General features: G+C 45.6%; 1 protein-coding gene across 15 annotated transcripts in view; it reads left to right on the forward strand.

Moving 5' to 3' along the window:
* The window catches only part of sema6cb (semaphorin 6Cb), a 250140-nt gene that overhangs the window by 182028 nt on the left and 47147 nt on the right, over positions 1 to 20965 (forward strand). For 14 of the 15 annotated variants that reach the window (XM_086217684.1, XM_086217688.1, XM_086217687.1 and 11 more), the window contains 9 exons: positions 43 to 100; positions 4175 to 4231; positions 4950 to 5051; positions 12482 to 12572; positions 15249 to 15371; positions 16583 to 16671; positions 16819 to 17036; positions 19058 to 19189; positions 19397 to 19552. In XM_086217684.1, the coding sequence (XP_086073810.1) occupies positions 43 to 100; positions 4175 to 4231; positions 4950 to 5051; positions 12482 to 12572; positions 15249 to 15371; positions 16583 to 16671; positions 16819 to 17036; positions 19058 to 19189; positions 19397 to 19552 (1026 nt within the window). Of the gene's footprint in view, positions 1 to 42; positions 101 to 3259; positions 3825 to 4174; positions 4232 to 4949; positions 5052 to 12481; positions 12573 to 15248; positions 15372 to 16582; positions 16672 to 16818; positions 17037 to 19057; positions 19190 to 19396; positions 19553 to 20965 lie in introns of those variants that run through there. The other variant, XM_086217696.1, reaches the window with a different exon arrangement.

Below are 20965 nucleotides of genomic sequence, written 5' to 3' on the forward strand. Positions count from 1 at the left end.
GAGACGCGCCCCTGATGGTGTCTTGTCCCCCGACTCTTGCAGGGATCACGTGTTTGCAGTCAATCTCGCCGCTTCATCTGAGAAGATTATTCCACAGCAGGTAGGAAACTGTTCTGTTTGTTGTCGTGTTTTCTGTTTGAGCCCGACACTTAACCTCTCTTCACCCGTGTCATTTATCTACCGAGCAGAATTTAAAGAGCAACCTGTGCATTTCATCTGCTGACAGGTCCAACAACTGTAGAAGCCATTTGCTCTGAATTGTTCTGGCCCCCCCAGTAGAACAAAATAAGCACGTTTCCTTTGCATTACCAATAAAAGTTGGAGAAATAATCATCTCTCATGGTGTGTAGCCGCTATGGTCACAGTCTGGTTTGGTTTGGCGAAGAGGAGGATCATGGCTTGGGTTTAACTAGACACTTGTTATGGTTGAGGGTCCATTGTGGTTTTAAACGCACTCATGACTTGTGCCTGGCAGTGAACAGGGAGCAGCCATCTCCTGCTGCAGCGTGGAACCAGCTGAGTGGGTGCTCGTGAGACACATGCCCCCCCCCCCCCCTCCAAAAAAAAATCCTCCTAATAGAGACTTTCTGGCTGTGTCGATGTCATCTGACGTCCTTGTTCCCTGTGGTCATAATTAGTGACAGCAACAGTTGGCTGTGCTTGCATTTTTGTCCCGTACCTCCATCGTCGTCATCATCGTCTGGTGAGTTCCTCGCCTCCAGTGTCAGGTGATGCCGACTTTCACACAGACCGTCACATGCCAGGCCACAGTCCATGCTGAGGGGCTGCAGTGAATCTCCAGAACACAACAAATTAGTCATTTTAATCCAAAAAGGTTAAGAGATGATGATAATAATAATCCGGAGCGATCTCCTTTTATTCCGTCCACGGCTGTGCGCTTTTTCTCTGTAACTCAGACAGGATCGAACCTTTAGAACCCTCACAGCGTCAGAGAACATCAACAACACTGATACAGGAAGAGAGTGACGTTTGTAGCGTTCAGGCCGAGTCCAGAGCTCACATTAAAGCCTGTCTTTAATGATGCGATCACTCCTGGACTTCTGCGTACACATGTTCACCCCGTCATTAAAATTCATCTCCTCACAGCGGCTCAGGTGACCTCCTGTGAGCCGACCCCTCCTCTCCTCTCCATGCACAAGCAGATATGTTATTGCTTTGTGTCGAGACCACATGTGATGTTTTGTTTTTAATCTGCAAGATTCAGCAGTTCACTTCCAACCCCTGGACTCCTGCAAATAAATGAAAAAAGAATGAGATCTTGGTGGGTCCGTTGCCTGGCGTGTTCCAGGCAGAGCGAGATGCTTGACCTGCTCCTGATGTATCGCCATGAACATGAGCACGTTCGCTTAGCGTTGCTGAAGGTTCCCTCGTCTCAGAGTCTGTCCGAAATAAGATCCATGGCTCTCACAAGCTTAAGATACTCTAACGTCAACCCAAGATCCGTAATCCTGATACGTGTACATCAACCTGCGCGCGGCCTGGACGGACTCTTAATTTCTCTGTGCTTAAAGTGAAGGAAGTCTTGAGGATTCTTTGGTGTAAATGTACAACATGAGAGGACGTATGGGATGTAGGGATGAATGTGTCCAGTGTGATGCTGAGGGTAATACGTCAGTCGTACTGCTAGACCTTCCCAGCGTTTAATGAAAGGCAGCGCTCTTTAGGCTGTACAAGGCGATTCTCTGCTGTTTTTATTCTGAACTGCACTGTTTGCCTTCACAGCAGAAAAAAAAAACAGTCCCTTGAAATGTTTGTATCTCATTATTTTCCTTTCTATCTGTTGCCTGTCTTTCCATTCAAGTATTAAGCAATCTCTCTTCAGACATAAATCCAATACAAGTGGCGCGGGGCTCTCGTAGCTTTTGAAGTGCTCTGCTCCCTCCTATCTGAATTTCATTTGTCAGACATGATTGTACTTAAATAAAAGCCCTCCGAGGCCGGGGAGTTTTGTTTGTTTGTATTCAGATTAGCACCACAGATGGATACTCACTCTGAGGACGCCACCACTCCATGTCGAGGTGATCTAAACTATTGATTTGGGTGCAGGTTGAGGCACTGCGTATTATTCCATTGTAAAATCAATTGTAAAAGCCGCGTGCCAGCGCTAGTTACCCCAAACTCTTCAGAGTGGGGGCAGAAAACCCAAATTCTACCCCGTTCTTACTCTCCACCCCCTGCTGATTTTTTTTCCATCTGAGCGTTTTCCTCGTCCTCCTCCAGTTTCATTTGTCATGCCTGGCGCTCCGTCACATTCACCCCTTCGCCGACCTCCCTGGACCAGGGTGGCTGAGTCCTGCTGATCTCCACAGAGTCATGAGATGTTCCACACCTGGACCTGCAGAGACAGACGCCCTGGTGGCAGCGACGTTTGTCTGGCAACATTTAGTGTTTCCCACAGATTCCAAGAAATGACATTAAAAAACAAACAAATGGTCAAATCTAACACGTACGGTGCTCTTCATTTTGAATCAGTCACGACTTGATTAACTAAAAATTCCTCTGAATTGATTCAGTAGTCACTGTTCTGGGGACTATAAGCTACATTGCCCAGTTAGGTCAGGGGGGACCAGGATGATGGGCGCCTCACTCGTCCTCCGTAGTGAAGCTGTGTGTGAGCTGTTTAACACATTCAAATGGAGGCTGGTAGAGCACCGTCTCCTGTCGCCCTGAAGACTTTGGAGCGGCTCTCCTTCCAACTCTGTTTGCTTCCACCCGCTACAGCATCAAACCTTGTAGAATGTCCTCAGTCTTTATGAGTGAAGAGTTTAGAGTGACCCGCAAGTCCCGGGCCAAGAAAAAACCCATTACATTTTGGTGCAGATTCATTTAACATGGCTAAAAACAACATTTATCTTTCACATTGACCTCTGTAGAGGTCTGCGCTCTACCGCGTGCCCTTCCCGCCGCGACCCTCTTTCAAAGATGTTCATCCCAGGAATGGAACCCATTAAATTAAGTAGATTAAAGTGGGCTTGGAGCTGAGAGTCGCAGAGAACGTAGGAGAAGTCAGGCGATGTGGACGGACCGATGCTGGAGCTGCACTGATGAGTTTGAAGTGCTTGGTCAGAGTTCAGGAAGCGTGATGACGGATCTTTTCAGATGATGGGCAGGACTCTGGAAAGCTTTGATGCTGTGATCAAAGAAGGCAGATCAAAGATGACACAGAATTTGGACAGTGCAATAACTGGGATGATGCCATAATGTCTGAGATTATCAGGGAGGTTTTGTGACATCACTCTACCCATGGCCCCTCCCTTCTAACAAAGCTCTGCTGTATAAGAATAGAAAAACAGACTAGTATCAAAATATGTATTGAGAATGTGCATATTAATGTAGACGATGTGAGGAAAAGGGGATCGATGAGCTACATCTGATTTTTCCTTGGAAAAAGCCTCTAAATATGTAATATTGATGAGCAGAGAGAAGATTTGGGGGTTAAATCAATACCAGGATTGAGCCTTTAAGATCTGATCATTATTTAAGTGTTTGAGGTCAATTTCTTTAGCTGTACCAAGAATGTCAGGGTTAAGTTCACGAGATGCTGCAAACAAGACGTGCTGGAGATGCTCTGGACATTAAAACACAATGAGCCTGAAAGATCAGACGCCTGGCCTCCAGCTCTGACTTCAGACGAGAACTCTGCTGAGGAGAGTTCTCCCGCTATCCCCACCTGCTCAAATCAAGGTTCCACGTGCTCGCGCACCGTCAGGAGCTGTGGAGGGAAGGTTGTTGCTCTCATTGACGTGGCAGTGAAACAGGAGCGCCCTCAATGGTGTTGATGAGCTCCCAGGGAATCTGGATCGGTAGGTTACCTTAGTAGAAGGCCGCAGTAACGAAAGACAGGAAGGACGAGGGCTGGGCGTGTGAGCGGTCGCAGGTCTTTGCTGCTCCTGCAGACACGTTCCTCCTGTGTCCTCTCACTGAGCCTGACTGAATCCAGCAATGACTTCTATCACACGCTTCATCTGCCCTCAGCTGCAGACGTCCCTGATATTTCTGTTTGTTTTTCTCCTAAACAGTTTATTGAAGTTAATGAGATTTTCATCACAGCTGTCTGGTAACGGCGCCCGAACAGTCGGGATCAAAGAACGCTGTGATGGCGAGGAAGGAGTCCTCTTTGAGCTGACAGTTGGCCGTCTGCTAATTTTTTCAGAAACTGACGTGGAAGACGAAGGATGTGGAGAAGTGCACCGTGAGAGGGAAAAACAGCGTGAGTAGCATCTTTTATTCTTTCGTGTACTTCTCCTACTTTGCCTGTACCTTCATTTCCTGCACGGTGACGTTTTACTCCAGGTTGGGCTGCCACACCCTCCTGATTGTCCCTTGTTCTTTGTGGTTAGTCACTTCTTAACTCTTTTCCCGCCAGCGTTTTTGTTGTTGTTGTTTAAAAAGTTAAGAGCCACCACCAGAGAATTCAATCATTTTTCATGAATCTTTCAAGATCCCTAGAATATTTTATTCTGTGATTACGGGAAGAAAAAAAACTTGAACACATCAGAGCAAAGATCAGAGCCTCTTTTTTCCTTTTTGTTTGTCAAGTTTTCTTGTAAGTGCATTCATTCTCTTTTTGTCGAAGCTTAAATGAGGGTTGGCTTTGTGGAAAAAAAAAAAAAAGATTCAAACAAAAATCTAAGGAAAGTAAATTTTGGGATTTAGAAACACAGTCAACGATCAATACAGCCCCTCCTGGTACACAAGTTCTTCTGCACACTGGTTTGGAATGCAGTCTCCAGAAAGTATCAATTGAAGTACTGCGCCTCAGTTTTGGAAGTAAAAACGTCAGCCTGAGTGTGATGACTTCATGTTCTCCCTCTGTTGAGTCCTTGAGCAGCTGCCTCTCATCTGTCTTCATAACAATAGAAAAACTACAGCCAATATGGACTCTGGTGTTGATGCACAATAACAGCCGGCTGTTTTCCTCCTGTCAGGACGAATGTTACAACTACATCAAAGTGTTGGTGCCACGCAATGATGAGATGCTGTTTGCTTGCGGCACCAACGCCTTCAACCCCACCTGCCGTAACTATAAGGTGAGACACTGTACTGCTGTTTGCTGCCTCCTGGCCTCAATTACAGATATGATCTGTGTTGCTGCATCCACATCACGGCTGCTGTGAGATTTATCGCCGTGTCCTTGTGCGCTCTGTCAGTTTCACCCTGCTATTTAAGCCGCTAATGGAAATGACAAACTACACCGGTGTCACATTGACGCCACACTGGTTTCATGTGAAACCTCCCCGTATTTGTGCCATCAACGCAGGTCACACACGCCGATGTGGAACGGATGTTTTATACATGTGTGAAATCTGCTTATTGCTGCATGAAATGAGAATGTTTCCTGACACCGGCATTAATATGTGGTGTGTGTTAAGAGGCTGTTAAAGTGGGTCAATAATGTCAAACAGCTCCACAATAGTAGTCACAAAAAGTCATGATGGATTTCATGTTCGTCCAAATTTTGTTTCGTAATAATAACAGTAATAACTATAGATACAGATTGAAAAGCATAAATTGAATTGTGTCATGGCAAATTAAGATTGGCAACAACTTGACGTAAAAGACACTGAAATATTACATACATAAAACATGACTAGGATTATCCTTTTTTCCAGACAGGTGTTTTAGATTCGTAATAAATATATATATATATATATATATATATATATATATATATACACACACACACACATATATATATATATATACACACATATATATATATACATATATACACACACACACACACACACACACACACACATATATATATATATATATATATATATATATATATATATATATATACAACCCCCTCCCCCCCCAAAAAAACCCTGTACACGCAGAAACCGTTCACGCTGAGTCCTATGGATTTATTTTTCTACGCGTTGCGAAAATTCAAGACAAATGGAGTCGTCCAGCAGTGAGGGGGATTTTGTGGTTCCATCACTGGGTTCGTCTGATTCGAAAAACCAGACAAGAGCGAGGAGAGTCCCACCTGCTGAAGGAGCAGCAGAATTATTCCCATCGCTTCCAGGCGCACTTCAGGATGTTACTGCTCCAGATCCTGAACAGCAGGACCCACACCGCATGTCCTCTACGGTGGCTCTGAACAGTCAAACAACGCTTGAAGCACTGTGGACGAATGTAAAAAAACAAAACAAAACACTGAAAACTGAACTGAAAGAAAATGATATGATATGATATGATATGCAAATATGATTGACACCACGGGAAAGGAAAGCAAAGGTTCTAACAGTTCCAGAACAGGAATCAGTGAGGAATGCGAGTGTTTATTCCAGACAGGAATGTGTTCAACATAAATGACAGCCTGACAGGGAAGGAGATGTGAAATTACACCTGTGGTGAATAACTAGAAGCTAAACCAGGTCTGAGTCGAAAGGGCGAATAGAGGCGCTAGCTAACCTTATGGATGAGATATGGATGAATGAGTCAGCTGCTGACGCTAGCTAGCTGGCTAGCTGGTAAAGAGGAGCAGTTGTTTCCGACAGGGATGGAAGTAAACACTGAATGTCTCACCTCCTGAAAAAACACCACAAGATACTGCAAAAAACATGTGGACTGATTTTCAGGACTGAAAACATCAAAATGATTCATGATCCCAAAAATATATAGTTTAGAATAAAAAACAGTGCAAAAACTTGAAACTACATATTTTTTTAGTAATATGCTTGAGGCGCTGCTTGTACTGTGGCAAAAGTGTTTTCCATTCAAACCAACCTGCTGGCTGTGATGGTAATTTGTTTTAAAAGTAGACCCAAGGTTTTTATTTCATTGTATTTTGTATGCTTTTGACTTTTAACCTGTCTGGAGGCGCAGGTATGTCTCTCCTCCACCTCGGTGTGGAGCCCGGCTCCACGGCAGATTAAAACACCGTTAACGCCATTGACCGCGCGGTAATACACACAAGCAGATGCTGTATTTGTCAGCATTGGCAGACGTCTGGCAGCCAGCGCCTCAGTTTGTTTTTCTGTTGTTAAAACAACGAGCTGAGCTCAAACCGCCGGTGCACGTGTTCAAATCCCGAGACAGACGTTGAAGGGGACAGTTGGAACAGAAGTGAAAATATTTGCAGATGAAATACTCTTACGCTTGAGGCTGTTCCTGGCCCGACGTTTGAGCTGAATGACTCACGTCAACGTCCGCTCAAATTTCAGCTTCAGTGGGCGCCTTTTGCCCCGCAGTGCACGAGGGAGTTCCTCAAGGCACAAAACAACGCCTTCGGAGCTTTCAAACTAATCTTTATTAACAGCTCTCGCCTGCCAGAACAATCTGCAGGTGACTCTGTCAGTCCTGTGAGCACATGAATGGTGAGATTTGGCCTTAGATTGCGCGCTATCGACCACGAGTGTGAGTTTGAGTTGTACAACATTTCTAAAATTGTCCTGTGTACCAGAACAGCACTCAGGAGTTTCAAGTCTACTGGATACACCGTACCTGACGCTGCACGTGTAGGATCCTCGTCTCTGTGTGATCAGAACATGAGTCTAAACCTGCAGACGCTCTTCCCTCTGATGCTTGTCACATTTGTTTTTGGCAGGGCAAGATGGCTTCAGACGTTTAACGTTGATGGATTTTAATTTGTTGGCTCAACAAGACAGAGGCAGCATTCTGTTGACAGAACATAAGATATGCTGATAATAGCAATAATACAACCATTTCTTTCACACTTGTGAAACAACAAAGCTGTGGGAGGAGATGGAATCAGAGGAAGGGGGGGGGTGAAAAGACAAGAGAGTGGAGTCAAGAGACAAACCAACACTCGTATACAAGTTTCCAAGCAGCTCCTCGTCTCCATGGTAATCCAACTGCTCTAGTCAAAGAAAATGCTACTCATCTCAAAATATTATCCTCAAGAAAAGCTACTGATGGCGGTCTGAAGTGTGTCCAGTGAAACCTGACCCATGATTGTGTTGGTTCATAGGTGACATCACAGGTCTGGACTGTGATTCACAGCAGGCCATTAGTAGGAGAAGGGAGCTCATGTCCTGCAGCACAGACTGTAACTCTAATAACATGGGGGTTGCAGTCCAGCTGAATAATACAAGACTTCACATTTCAGTGGGGGTGTTGCTTCACTGATCCAGAATAAGAAGAAAATGATTCCTGGAAGCTGGAACTTTCACCCGTTCACATGGACTCAAAATTCGTCACTACTCACCTGCGCTGGCTTGGGTGGACGCCTGCTTCTCCCTTATATGACGTGCTCAGGCACCTCCAGCTGGCACAGGAGGAGGTCCGTGTCTTCAGATGAAAAGCGCCTGCTTCTCCTGAGTTGAAAAGCGTCCATCGTGGTGGAAAGGCAATGACACGGTGCTCTCTGATTGGTTTCAGTGACGTTGTGCCCAAAACACACCAAATAATTAGGTGCGTCTTTGCTCCAGCGCTGTAGATGGTTCAAATAAGACCCAAGGGTTCAGACAGACCTAAAGACTAAATATATTAGGTGGTAAACGTGAGATGGATATGAAAATATAACCAGGAGGCTCAGGTAAAATCAGCCAATGTTTTGTAGTTAAATCTCAGCATGAGAACGAAGACGCTGACCCAGAAAGCCTCATTTCCTGGATCAGGTCATTCCAGAGCCTCTGGGCCCGAAGCAGAAGCTCTGGCTGTCAGCCTGGACTCAGTCTGCGTGAGGTCCATTAGGGATTAAAAGATCTGAAATGCAGTCGGGAGCCAGATCAGGATGAGGCTGAAAGGTGATCAGGATCTTAAAATCAATTCTGAACCCAAAAGGAAGTCGGTATAAGGAGTCTAAATGGGGTTATTTCCGCAAATGTTCAATCAGTGTTCAAGGCTAATACGGCCGCAGCATAACGGCAGGAGATTGTCTCCATGTCATTAAGGACAGAGTCATTAGCCACCGATACAATACCCAGGACTTGGAGGACAAATTAAGGCTCAGGTCATCGTCTCCCTTATATACAATGAGGCTGATACACTTTTACCAGAGCACTCCCACATTCTGTCCTCTGTAGCCCCCCCCCCTCCACCAGCTGCCCCCCCCTTGTCTCTCTCATCGGTCTGGAAAATCTATGAGATGTCTCTGCAAACAGCTTCGGGGACAGAGGGAGGAGGTGTAAGTCTTATCAAAGAAGCGGTCTCTCACACAGAGGTGTGTGTCTTTGTGTGTGTGCTGGTCGAAGCTCTACTGACCAGACTGCTGAGACAGCTGGTCTGAAGACAACAGAGAAGCTGTCTTCAACACACGTCTGCAGTCCAACAAGACCTTGAAGCGTCACATCCATCTGTCTTCGTCTGCCCACCAGAGTAACAATCCTGCAGTCACTGGACGGCTTGGTGGAATTCTGGCTTCTCTCTGATATGTGAGGCCGGTCGGTTTCTGTGAGCAGCAGCAGACTTCACTTCACGTCACCTCACTCTGCAGGCAGGAAGTTTGCTCGCTCCTTTTGATTTCCAGCCAAATTAAAAGCAGCGTCTTAGCTTGTTTTAAGAGCCCAAAGCTTCTGTTAAGACTGTATAAAACAACTTGAGGCAGCTTCCAGGTCTGAAAAGTGAGGCCAACATCGTGATGATGAGCATTCCTCCGAATGACCAGGAGGGGGCGACTACACCAGTGGTGAAAAGAAGCCTGATTGTATGCGAGCAGATGACCCTACTTGATTCGTTATTATTATTATTAGTGCCTCTCAAATAGCCAGTTTTCTCATCACCTCAGCTGTGGGTTACCGTTAGCTTCAAGCTAAATATCTACATGGCTGGCTCCTTCTGCTTTCTGGAGTCACAAGGAAGTATCAAAGGAAGGAAACAGGACCTTGAAGACACCGATTAGTGAATACTTGAAAGGTAAAATACATATTTTGGGTTGGGAAGTATCGCTTCATGATTGCAGTCTCATGTGTGACAATGACATCATTGCAGCAACTCAAAGTAGAGACTCAGCCTGAACAATAACTGAACTTTTATAGCCTCGCAGAAGTGATATTTAGGGCAGAGCTGTTGTGTTGGATTGCATCAGGTTCAGGGGTGTAATGGGGAGTAACACGTGTGCGAGTGCAGGAGTTTTTTGTTTTTTTTTCCCAGTTCAAATGTATTTATGCATGAGGAATTATGCAGAGTTTACAGAGCAGCATTCTTTTGTAGGGTTTTTTTGGGGGTTTTCTTCCGTGTGACGGTATTGTCACATCAGAGCCGCATGAAACAACCACCCACTGATGCTACGTGGCGATGAAGACAAAGGAACTGACATTGTCAAAGATGTACCTGTCCCTCCTGCGAGACACTCAGACGTTCAGAGACAGGTGGTTAGACAGGACTGACGAAGAAAATATTCCGACGCGAGGCATCAAAATAATGTTTGTTTGCAGCTGTTCCACTCAATCAGCGCAGCTCCATCGCGAGTTTGCCGCGTGTGTGAACCCGTAGCTGCATTTTAGTGAGCGTTGAACCACAGGGATGTTGGAATAATAAAACGTACATGTGTTTCCTGTTATCTGCTGTTTAATAAGTTCATGTGATTTTTTTTTTTTTTTTAACAGCTGTCTTTGTTTTGGAAATCGAATGAGCATTTTTGCGTTTCGGGCAGGGTCGTCCTCAACCCACGTGGACCTACGCTGCCTCTTAAGTGGGGACGCATTTGTCACTCGAATAGAAAATCTCAAATATGACATTCCGTGTTATCAAAGAAGTTAGTCTCCTCTCCTCAACAAAAGTAAACCTGCCAGACCTTGGGTGTTTGTGACACCTGTGCTTTCAGTCTGGTTAAATCAGAGCCTGCTTTATTTCCTGCATGGTGCGAGCAGGTGTGAACACGTAATCACACTCGGCTGCAGACCAAAACAACCGCACCGACGCCCTTGAGGAGGAGGTGGTCTCAGTCTGGTTCCAAACGAACTCTGGAGCAGTTGGTGGGATCATGATCCAACGAGCAGGCCAGTTAGAGTTAGACGACCCCTGCAGTGTTGAGGTTTTGTCTGGTGTTTCGCCCAGATAATTACCACAGTTGTGTGCAAATGCCAGCTCTGCTGTTGCTGCAGGACCTTTTTCCTGGATGTACTTGTTTGCCTCAGACACATCTGACCAATAAGCAGAGTAAACTCCCCCACGTGCTTTGTTGTGATGCATTTGGCTCGAGAGGAAAAGGCTCCAAGGTAACAAACCTTCTACACTAATCACCTACTGCTGACCAGCGCTAACGAGCCATAGACAAGAAAACACCCTGATTAGTTCCTCTAAACTAATTGTACCAAACAGCAGGAGTCCATCTCTCCTCCTCACTGAGACCCGTCCAGGCTCAGCGTCACCACCAGCGTGTTCTGAAGAGAGAATGGATCGTAATAAAGAAGTATTTCAACAAACTAGTCCAGCAACGTTCTCGCGTAATTTTTGTTGTTTGAAAACCAAGGCAGCTGTGGACCCACGAGCTCCCACTGACCGCCAACGCAACTGGCACCACATCATGGTCATTTGGCTTAAACAGCAGCAGCAACATGGCTGCCAATCCTCATTTGACATCACGCTGTCAAGGCGGTCATGTGATCGCCTGCGTTGGTTCATGGTTGGCAGTCTGGACGGCAGACTGAGATCACAGCCCACGGTTCCAGATGGCTTTGATGCTTTGTGGTATCATCACGCAATCTACAGCCCCGCCCCTAAAACAACCAGCGCTGCTTTAGTCTGACAAATGTGAAAATCTCTGCTTTAATTGCATGAAATTGTGGCTGGAACAACGGTTGAGGAGCCATTGATGAGATTGTAGAAGGGATCGGAGCGCACGCCACTTAGTTAGTCAGTTAGGTAGGTAGTTAGTTGAGTTAAGTGTAATATTTCCTCGAGCCACGACTAAGTTGTAAGTCCTGTTATTGCGTTGAGGGTTACATGTTGGTCCTTCGTAGGATTTCTGGTGAACTCCACTCGTCTGACTGAACACCAACACGGAGCAGCGGTTACACACTCGGCTTGAGTCGACACCGCACCAAATAAACAAAGCCGCGTGTTAATGGACTGTTAAGATCGCATACGTCTGTCACCTTGTTGCTACAAAAAGCTGCTCTGCATGCATTCAGCCCAACGTGGACACACACACACACACACACACACACGTATGGGAGTTTTTCACATTGTTGTATTTGTTGTACAGCTTTGTTAACAGCAGGTTGCACAGTAGCAGGTAAGCGTCTGTGTCTTCTCTACTTGAAGCAGCAGGACTTCAGACTCCTAACCACCCTGGTACAAAACTTAGAAATAAACCTAATCTTTAGGATGCTCAGCGCCTTCTATCATCACAGCTTGATTTGGTATCTTTTTGCTTTCAATTCTCGCTCTATTAAATATTTTTGTAGGTTTGAGGTTTATTGATTTTGCAGTTTGAGCAGCAGCCTCGTGGGCTCAGTATAAAAACTTTTCATGCTTAGAGTTGTATTTTATTCCCCGTTTTTCTGCTGGGTTAAAGGCGGGCCTTTGTGTGTTTCTGCCCCAGATGTCGACACTGGAGCAGGAGGGGGAGGAGGTGGTTGGCCAGGCTCGCTGCCCCTTCGAGTCCCGCCAGTCCAACGTAGGACTCTTTGCAGGTGAGTGAAGCAGAGAGACCCAGAGGTTCTAGAGACATCTACGGGTCCAGGTTTGACTCGCACAGCTACAGAGTTCTAGTTGTAGTTCTCCAGTTTATCTTAATCGACTGCTAATGCTACATTCACCAATGCCAATGATGCTAATCCACCTACTAAAGCAATAAATCCCTCTCTGTGACTGGATTATCTCAGCATCCGTTCAGTTAATCCTCGTCAAACTTGACGTGGGCCTCGCTGGTCCCTCAAACAAGTACAGTGAACAGGTATGAGAAGTTTGGATCAGTGGTTCTCAGTTCTGTCTGTCAGAAGTTGTTTTTTTCTTTTCTTTTTTTCTGTTGGATCACATTGTGATTGGCTGGCTTGGACCGAGAACAGTCAGGATTCTGATTGACAGGCAGGATAGATCTGGATAGCTTTGATGTTTTGTGACGTGGCCGCACCAATCATCACTCCACGGCTCACCTGTACTCGCTGTCATCGTACATCCTTGTTCATGTACTTTATCAACAGTGAAAGATCATTGGAGGTCTCTGAAGCCATCGTCCGTAAAGACCCATGGCTGCGTGTCACAGTTCTGCTTTTTAAATGCGTCCTCTCTTTCTGAACCTCTCCAGACAACATTTGGTTTTCCACTCATTTAATTCAGCCTATTAAAACCTTCCCGGGTTATGTCATCCATCACGGGGAACATCAGGTCTGCATATGTTTTTGTCAGTTTTATGTGGCATTGCAGTTCAAATGCATATTGATTTGAAAGCTTTGACATTATTTCACGTAACTTTGACAGAGACGACTGTTTTTATTGTGATGGATTGCTCACAGTATGTTTATTGGTTTTCTCGCTGTATAGAAATGAATGGAAAAGCTTGGCGTTGTTTGTAAGGTCATGATGTGGAAAGGGGGGCTTTTATGCCTTCCTGTCTCTTCTGTCACGTACGTTTTGTTAGAGTGTCGGATGTTGGTGTTTACCGTGGCCAGCGTTTCAAGTCATGAGGCAAACCGATGTAATGCCTGGAAGGAGAAGCTCTCAACACTCAAGTTTCCAACATATTTTTTTCCCGCTTGGATGTCTTTATACGGTCATCTGCTCCAGGCACATCACGCCCACCACGTACAGGGACGCTGCCACTTGGCAGGCTTCCAGAGCTCAGCCTATCAGAAGGAAGTGGGCTGTCAGGAAGGGGTTCTTAAAGAGACACGACCTGATTTCAGATGAAGGGTCAAGGGTTGGTGTGAGATACATTGTATTTTTTAACGATGAATCATGAAAAGCCAATGTGGTGAATTACCTGAATAAAAAAACGTAGAGCTGGAGAGAGCATAATCTGTAACTTTAGGGTCCACGTGATTTGAGTCAAACTGGCTTCACCACACAAAACCACCAGTATGAGAGCCGCTGCTGTGTGCGCTGGGTCTCACACACGTGGTCACTGAAGTGAACGTCATATAACAGCACGCCACCGCAAGTCTCTGCGGATAAGAGCCCAGATCTGTAATGTAAATGTGATGCACAGGGAACCTCCGCAGACTCTCCTGCCTGCTTTGGATCGTGAATGTCAGGGTGGTGTGTGTAAATGAAGCAGCTCCGCCCGCGGACTCTCAGTCGGTGGTTTCAATTCTTCTACTTCAGATGTTTTTGTATGCCCCTAAAGGATCAGCCCCTCACCAGAATCACACCACCAGGGTGTCACCGTCACAAACAACGTATGAGCGTGCAGCACGGATCAGTAAAGGTGCGGGGACCGCTTCACTCCCCCCCCCAGAGCTGAAACATGGTGGTTTCTGGGTATGATGGAAACTCTTCCGTCATGCCTCTGCTGGCTGAGCCTTCAATCTTGCAATTTATGTCATCATTAACTTGATTTTGGATAAAAATCATTAAATCTGACACTTCCTCTCGACCTTCCAGAAGCGATCAGAACGAATGGATCAAATCTTGATAGTTGACCGAGCTGTTTTGCAGAGGTTGTGAAGCTACAGCTAAACAATGCATCGTCTAAATGTGTTTTAATTTCTGATTTAATATCTGCGTGTGCTTTAATTGCTTGTTTGTATGGATGTAATTACAGAGTTTGGCCAGCACTGTACAATGTTTGGCTTGAACACGCTGCATCTTCCTGTAAATATATTCTGTCACTGCTGCACTTCCTCTGCCTGGACGTTCCAGTGGCCTTGGAAGGAAACACACACTCTGGTTGTTGATTTTCTGCCTTTTGAACACAGACACCTCAAGCTTCTTTCCCTCTGTTTCCTCTGCTCACACGGACCTGAAATACTCTCTGGTCAGCAAGGACGGCCCGGTTTTACTGTCTCGTGCCAGATTACGTCCTTAATATTCAAGCAGAGAGCAGCATTTTGAGGAATTTGGATTTGAGGTCACATTTACAGTTTCTTTTCTAATCATAGCAGCGAAGGCACGTTGGGGTCAAGTTCAGGGAATGAGGCGAGAGCCCGACCTGCCCTCAATCCTGCCAAGGTTCCACTGACATTTATGCAAAGTTCATGGGGGGTGTTATTAAAAGTGACACATTCTCATCCATCTGTTCTCCTCCGCTTCTCGTTAAAGGGCAGTAAAAGTCACCTGTGACCAAAATAGACACTTCAGAGAAGTGGGTTATTCTTTGGAAATGTGATCCGTGAAAATTAATCTCCATTACTTTCTTCTTCTTGTTGCAGGCGGCGATTTCTACTCAGCCACCATGACTGACTTTTTGGCGAGCGATGCGGTGATTTACCGCAGCTTGGGTGAGAGTAAACCTGTGCTGCGTACTGTCAAGTACGACTCTAAATGGCTGCGAGGTGAGGACCCACCATTTTTACATGCAATGTTAGGTGATATGGTTTGGGCTGCAGAAATGGGCGACAGAGCCCCCGGATCTTTTTGTTCTTCTCCGATTTTTCCACATGAGTTGTGTTCCAGTAGAAAATACGAGTACTTTCATGCCTGGAATTTGACCAAAAATGTGAGCTGTTAAATCTCCTGTCAGTTTTTCCCTTCCTGCTATCAGCAAAGATCAATGTACAGAGTCTCGACACCGGGCCGGCGCTGTAAGATTTCAGAAATGTTGTATAATTCCAGCTCACACTGTACGAGCAGATCATTCTAGGATGTGAAATATTTAAAAATGTTTCTGAACTTTTCAGAAAGCCGCTCGTGTCGTCACTATCGCTCTTTCAGCCAACCAATCAGACTGATGGGGACATGTCACTGTGAAACTTATTCCTGTCACAAATCTATACTTTTTGTTTAATGCAGGTCATCAAAGTTGAAGGAAAAGGCAATTTGAGCAGATTGGCGGGACACTGAAGGCTGATGATAAGCCTCAGTCCGCTGCACTGAGCTGCCGCCCTCGTCTTCCTCGCTTTATGGCTGTCAGCCTAAACGGCGCCATCACCCTTAGGATGCTCGTGCATTCAAAGTATGAGTGCGAACATCCTGTGAATGGCGCCTAAACAACTAGTAACAACAGCTAGATGATGAAATTCACCGGCCGCCGTGTCAGTGTGTCGTCACAGATGTTGTCGTTTGATCCAATCATCTACCACCACCAGCTGCTCCCTAAGTGGACTTTGTTTCTATTTGTACTTCATCACCTGTTCCCCTTAAACCCTCCTGGCAAGAACTCTTCAGGGCAAAGTTCTCCCGTTACGCAGCATTTCAGCCAAGACATTTTGATCGAGCCTGTTGATCTTATTACGTCAACAACTTTCAAGTAGTAAATCTAAATGCATGAAAAAGCTGATGAAGTCTGACTTGAGCTGAGTCATCATGTGGCTTTTCCCGGCTTTGCTTTCTCAGGACGTTGAATGTTATCGCTTGCCGCTGACACAACGTTTCCCCTTACTTTCCTATCCTGATATTCTAATGTGCAGTTGTTGGACATTTCTCTCTCTTTTGGACTTGTTGTCCCAGGCCAGGAGATGAGTTGAGCAGGTTCGCCATCATGGTGGATGTGAGACATCACTGCCGGCTTGTTTTGTCACACATCTTTTCTTCACGTCTCATACAGAGCCACATTTCCTCCATGCCATTGAGTACGGGAACTACGTGTACTTCTTCTTCAGCGAGATCGCAGTGGAGTACACAACTCTTGGCAAGGTGAGGGACTCATTGTGTTCACCAAACACTCATCAGACCAAAGCAAGTGTGGGATCAGTTCGTGCTGTTCAGCGTTCTGTTGCTTTGCCTGAGTGTTTTGCGGTGAACTCTGATTTATGACTCAGACTTTCCCATCTGTCTCATTAGGTGGTTTTCTCCAGAGTTGCGCGTGTGTGCAAGAATGACAACGGGGGTTCGCCGAGGGTGTTAGAACGTTACTGGACATCATTCCTAAAAGCCCGTCTGAACTGCTCCGTCCCCGGAGACTCCTTCTTCTACTTTGACGTTCTTCAGTCGCTAACCAACGTACTGCAGATCAACCACAGGCCGGCCGTGCTTGGCGTCTTCACCACTCAGGCCAACAGGTCAGAACATGGTTCCAGAGAGTTCACTTGAGGCCTGCCTCTGGTCTAAAATATGTCTTTTGGTCTTAAACATGATGAGTTCTTAAAAATGGGTTGTGAACTTAGTTCTAATTTGTGTTAAGGTCTGTGTGTCATGTTTAATTGGTTGGAAGGAAACGTGTGAACAATGTGTTGCTCGCCTTCATCAGTTCCCCCAAGAATTCATTTAGAAATAAACCCAGAGCCAATTGTCACTACTGTAACTTTGCAATGCCCAGCTAACACCTGGCTAGCAGTAGCTTACCTCACACGCACACACCTGGCTAGCAGTAGCACACCTCGCACCACTCCTGGCTAGCATTAGCACACCTCGCACCACTCCTGGCTAGCAGTAGCACACCTCGCACCACTCCTGGCTAGCAGTAGCACACCTCGCACCACTCCTGGCTAGCATTAGCACACCTCGCACCACTCCTGGCTAGCAGTAGCACACCTCGCACACACACACACACCTGGCGTTGACTGTTCAGCAGGGATGACAGTGAAATCCAGTACCAGAATGTTTTTGTTGGCAAACAAAGGGATTTTTAAGCTGCATTTAAATTGGTTTAGAAATTAAGGTCTGCGGCAAATAAATGTTTGAGATGACATATTTTTGTTAGAAGATTTAAAAAACAAACTCAGCTTTTGCGATTGAGTACGAAGCTGATGTCATACTACTATATGAACGACGTCAGAGATGCGTGGCTCCCCCACGACTAGTTTCTTGGTTTAATTGACTTTAGTTTGTTTGTTTGTTTAGCCACTTTTAGCTACTTTGTTGCAACTGCAGTTTTTAGACGCAGAAAGCCTTCAGCGTTTATACTGTTGTGCTTGATTCCATCGTTCATAACCTTACAGTACCTTGAGCTTGACCCCGTGTACGTTGAGATGAGGGAACTACATCCTCAGCACTGCTAATGTACTTCCAGGATTCACTCTTGCACATCTCTGTAGGTCTTAAATTTTATTCCAAGTGGTCTCAAAAAGGTCTTGGAGTGTTTCATGCTTTAACCCTCTTGCAAGACAAATGAAGAAAAGTTAAGAGTACTGTGTATTAAAACTCTGCTGTGTGAGATTGCTCAGGCCTGAAGGCTCTGAGGAGGATTAGCTTTGAGAATCTTAAATGTCTCCTGGGCCAAGAATTTATCAGCAACTTTCCTGGGCCATCGTGTTTAATCCTTCAGCAATGGTGAAATGGGAGCTGTCATCAACCTCTGTGTCTTGTATTTATGGCCTGAACGTCGCTTGTTAGCACTTGTTTGTAGCATGTAGCCTCCGTATGGCCATCACAGTTTCCGTGCTAATTTGCCAGAAACAGTCCTGCTGCCTTCTTTGTCCACTAAAAGTGGCCACAGGGGCTCTGTACTTGCCATCTTTACTGAGCTCACGCCAGAGCAGAGCAAAAGAGACAAATGATGACACAGAGAGCAGCGTGAGTCAGAGGAGGCGGGCACAGCGCTGCAGTGTCACCAGGTCTAATTACAGGTTCACTCAGGGGTTCATTTCTGATAACAGCCAATCAAGGTTGGTCTTAGAATATGGAAATCAATTTATTAAACATTTTGCCAAGAGTCAAAAAGTGTTATCCTCTTTCTGTCTCCTCTAAAAACAGCTTTTTACAGCATTTCAGCTGCGCTCCACGGTCATGATCACATCGTCCAAACGGGAATTCCTTTTTTAGCTTTTTAAGCAGTTATATTTGGCAGTTTATTAAAATGAGGCATGTCTCCCGATGAAGACGTCCTACAGGATGACTTTCTCTCCAAAAGTTGTAAATCTGATAAGTCGTATTTGTACAGCTTGAGGCTGTGAACGGTGTAATTAAAACACCCCGCTGGGGGGTTTGGGGTTTCACAGGGTTAATGCTCAGTGATAATAGTCCAGATGACATCAAGTAGCTCCATCCAGCCTTGCGTGAGATGACTTGTAAAAGCATAAACACACAGGTCATGGGACAAGGTGCTGAAATCCAGTCTTTTCTGTCGTGGTTGCCCCAACAGCATCACCGGCTCTGCAGTCTGTGCGTTCTACATGGACGACATAGAGAAGGCCTTCAGTGGCAAATTCAAAGAGCAGAGGAACAGCGAGTCCGCTTGGACTCCCGTTCCAGAGGAGCAGGTCCCAAAACCAAGGTAAGACAGAGACATCCTCAAAAAGACTTTGTAAAAATGCTTTTCTGCCTCTGACAATGAACTTTTTATTGCCGCTGCTTTATCTTGTTTTTTGTTTTGTTTTTTGTTTTTTTCCTCACCCTGAAAACAAACAGCTGCCAGTGTTTTACTCCTTCAGGAGACAAAACTGGATTCATTCTTTTTAACTCTGCTGCTGTTGTTGTGCAGGCCTGGCTGCTGCGCTGGCGAGGGCTCAGCAGCTGCCTACAAGTCATCCACTACGTTCCCTGATGACACGCTGACTTTCATCAAGTCGTACCCGCTCATGGACGAGTCTGTCCCTGCCGTTAATAACAGACCCTTCTTCACTCGCACCACCAGCAGGTATGGAACTAAATGATAGAATAATGTGATGCATTTTTACATTTTTGCTGATCATTGAGTCTTTTTGATGGACTCCCAGAATCAAGCTGTCACAGCACTTAGACGTTCAGCAGATAAGCAGCATTTCAGCGGGCCGAGAAGCTTCTGATCAAATCCTGAACTAAAACCTGCATTGAGAGAATTTTGGCCATTTGGGGGCAGCAGCAGAAACGACCTGTGAACGCTGACGTACGGTTTAATCACCTTTCTAATTCCCTAACTTATTATTGAGCAGTTATTATGTACACATCTGGCAGTTAAAGAGCAACAGTCATTATTTATTTGGAGTTTTGCTTCTCTCCAGATGTCTCCACCAACAACTGAGAGAAACTTCTGGCTGCTAAATGAGCCGTTGCGTTCACCAGCTCGTTGCTCGCTGCGTCCTCTGTGTGGCGCTGAGCAGGAAGAGTTCCGTGGATTTTTAGAGCTCTTTACTCCTGGCTGAAAGTAGCACCAAAAGAGCAGTGAGAGTCGAGCAAAAATCATGAATTTGCCAGACGGCAACATTCCAACAATGAGATGATGGATGTCTGATAGACTGAACTGGACGCTGCTGTGTAAACTGACCTGAAGAAGGTCATAACCAGAGGAAGATAATGCAAACGCACCATGAGCGTCTTCCGATCATAAGCTTATGAATGGCACTATCAAGTCCTCCCAGAGCTTTTCCAGACTACAACAGCGCGGGCAGCAGTTAAACTGTGAGTGTTACCACAGTAGCAACGTGACAGAAACGGTTCGAAAACACCGATGTTGAACGGAAGGGTGCGGTGTGGGCGTTGGGTGATGATCCGCATCATTACACCCTAAAATGATGCTACATTATACACCTTCATGGAAATTTTGTCTTAATAAGTTACAGTCAGTAGTCAGATTATTGCCCTCCGTGTAGACACAGTGGGTGCTGAAGGGAGCTGCAGAGTCATGTGATCATTCTTGGTTGATTCATCGCTACGAATGAGGCCTCTGAGGAAACATTCTGTCATTTCATACATTTATACTGGAAACTACAAATACCACACAGCATTGGATGCCTCCGTGGTGTGTGTTTGTCAGTGACCTTTGACCATCAAAGCATTTCGGTTCACTCTTGAGTCCGAACGGATGTTTGTAGGTTACATGAACAAACTCCCTTCAAGTCTTCTTGAGATTTTGTGTTCATGTTTGGTGAAAGTGACCTTTGACCTCCAAAGGCTTTTCTGTTCCTCCTGGAATCCCAGTGGATGTTTGAGCCAAACTTAAAGAGCCTTCCTCTAGACGATCCAGAACTTTCCCCTTCATGAGCACAGGCGATATGAACGGAGAAGTCAGAAACCTCACGTCTCTAACGTGTGACTGGACTGGAGGAAGCAGGGCCAGTAAACTGCAAACAGG

This window comes from Aulostomus chinensis, chromosome 11, assembly GCF_037954235.1.
Source record: "Aulostomus chinensis isolate RoL2024-O1b breed Wild chromosome 11, RoL_Achi_v1.0, whole genome shotgun sequence".
NCBI classification, from domain to species: Eukaryota; Metazoa; Chordata; class Actinopteri; order Syngnathiformes; family Aulostomidae; genus Aulostomus; species Aulostomus chinensis.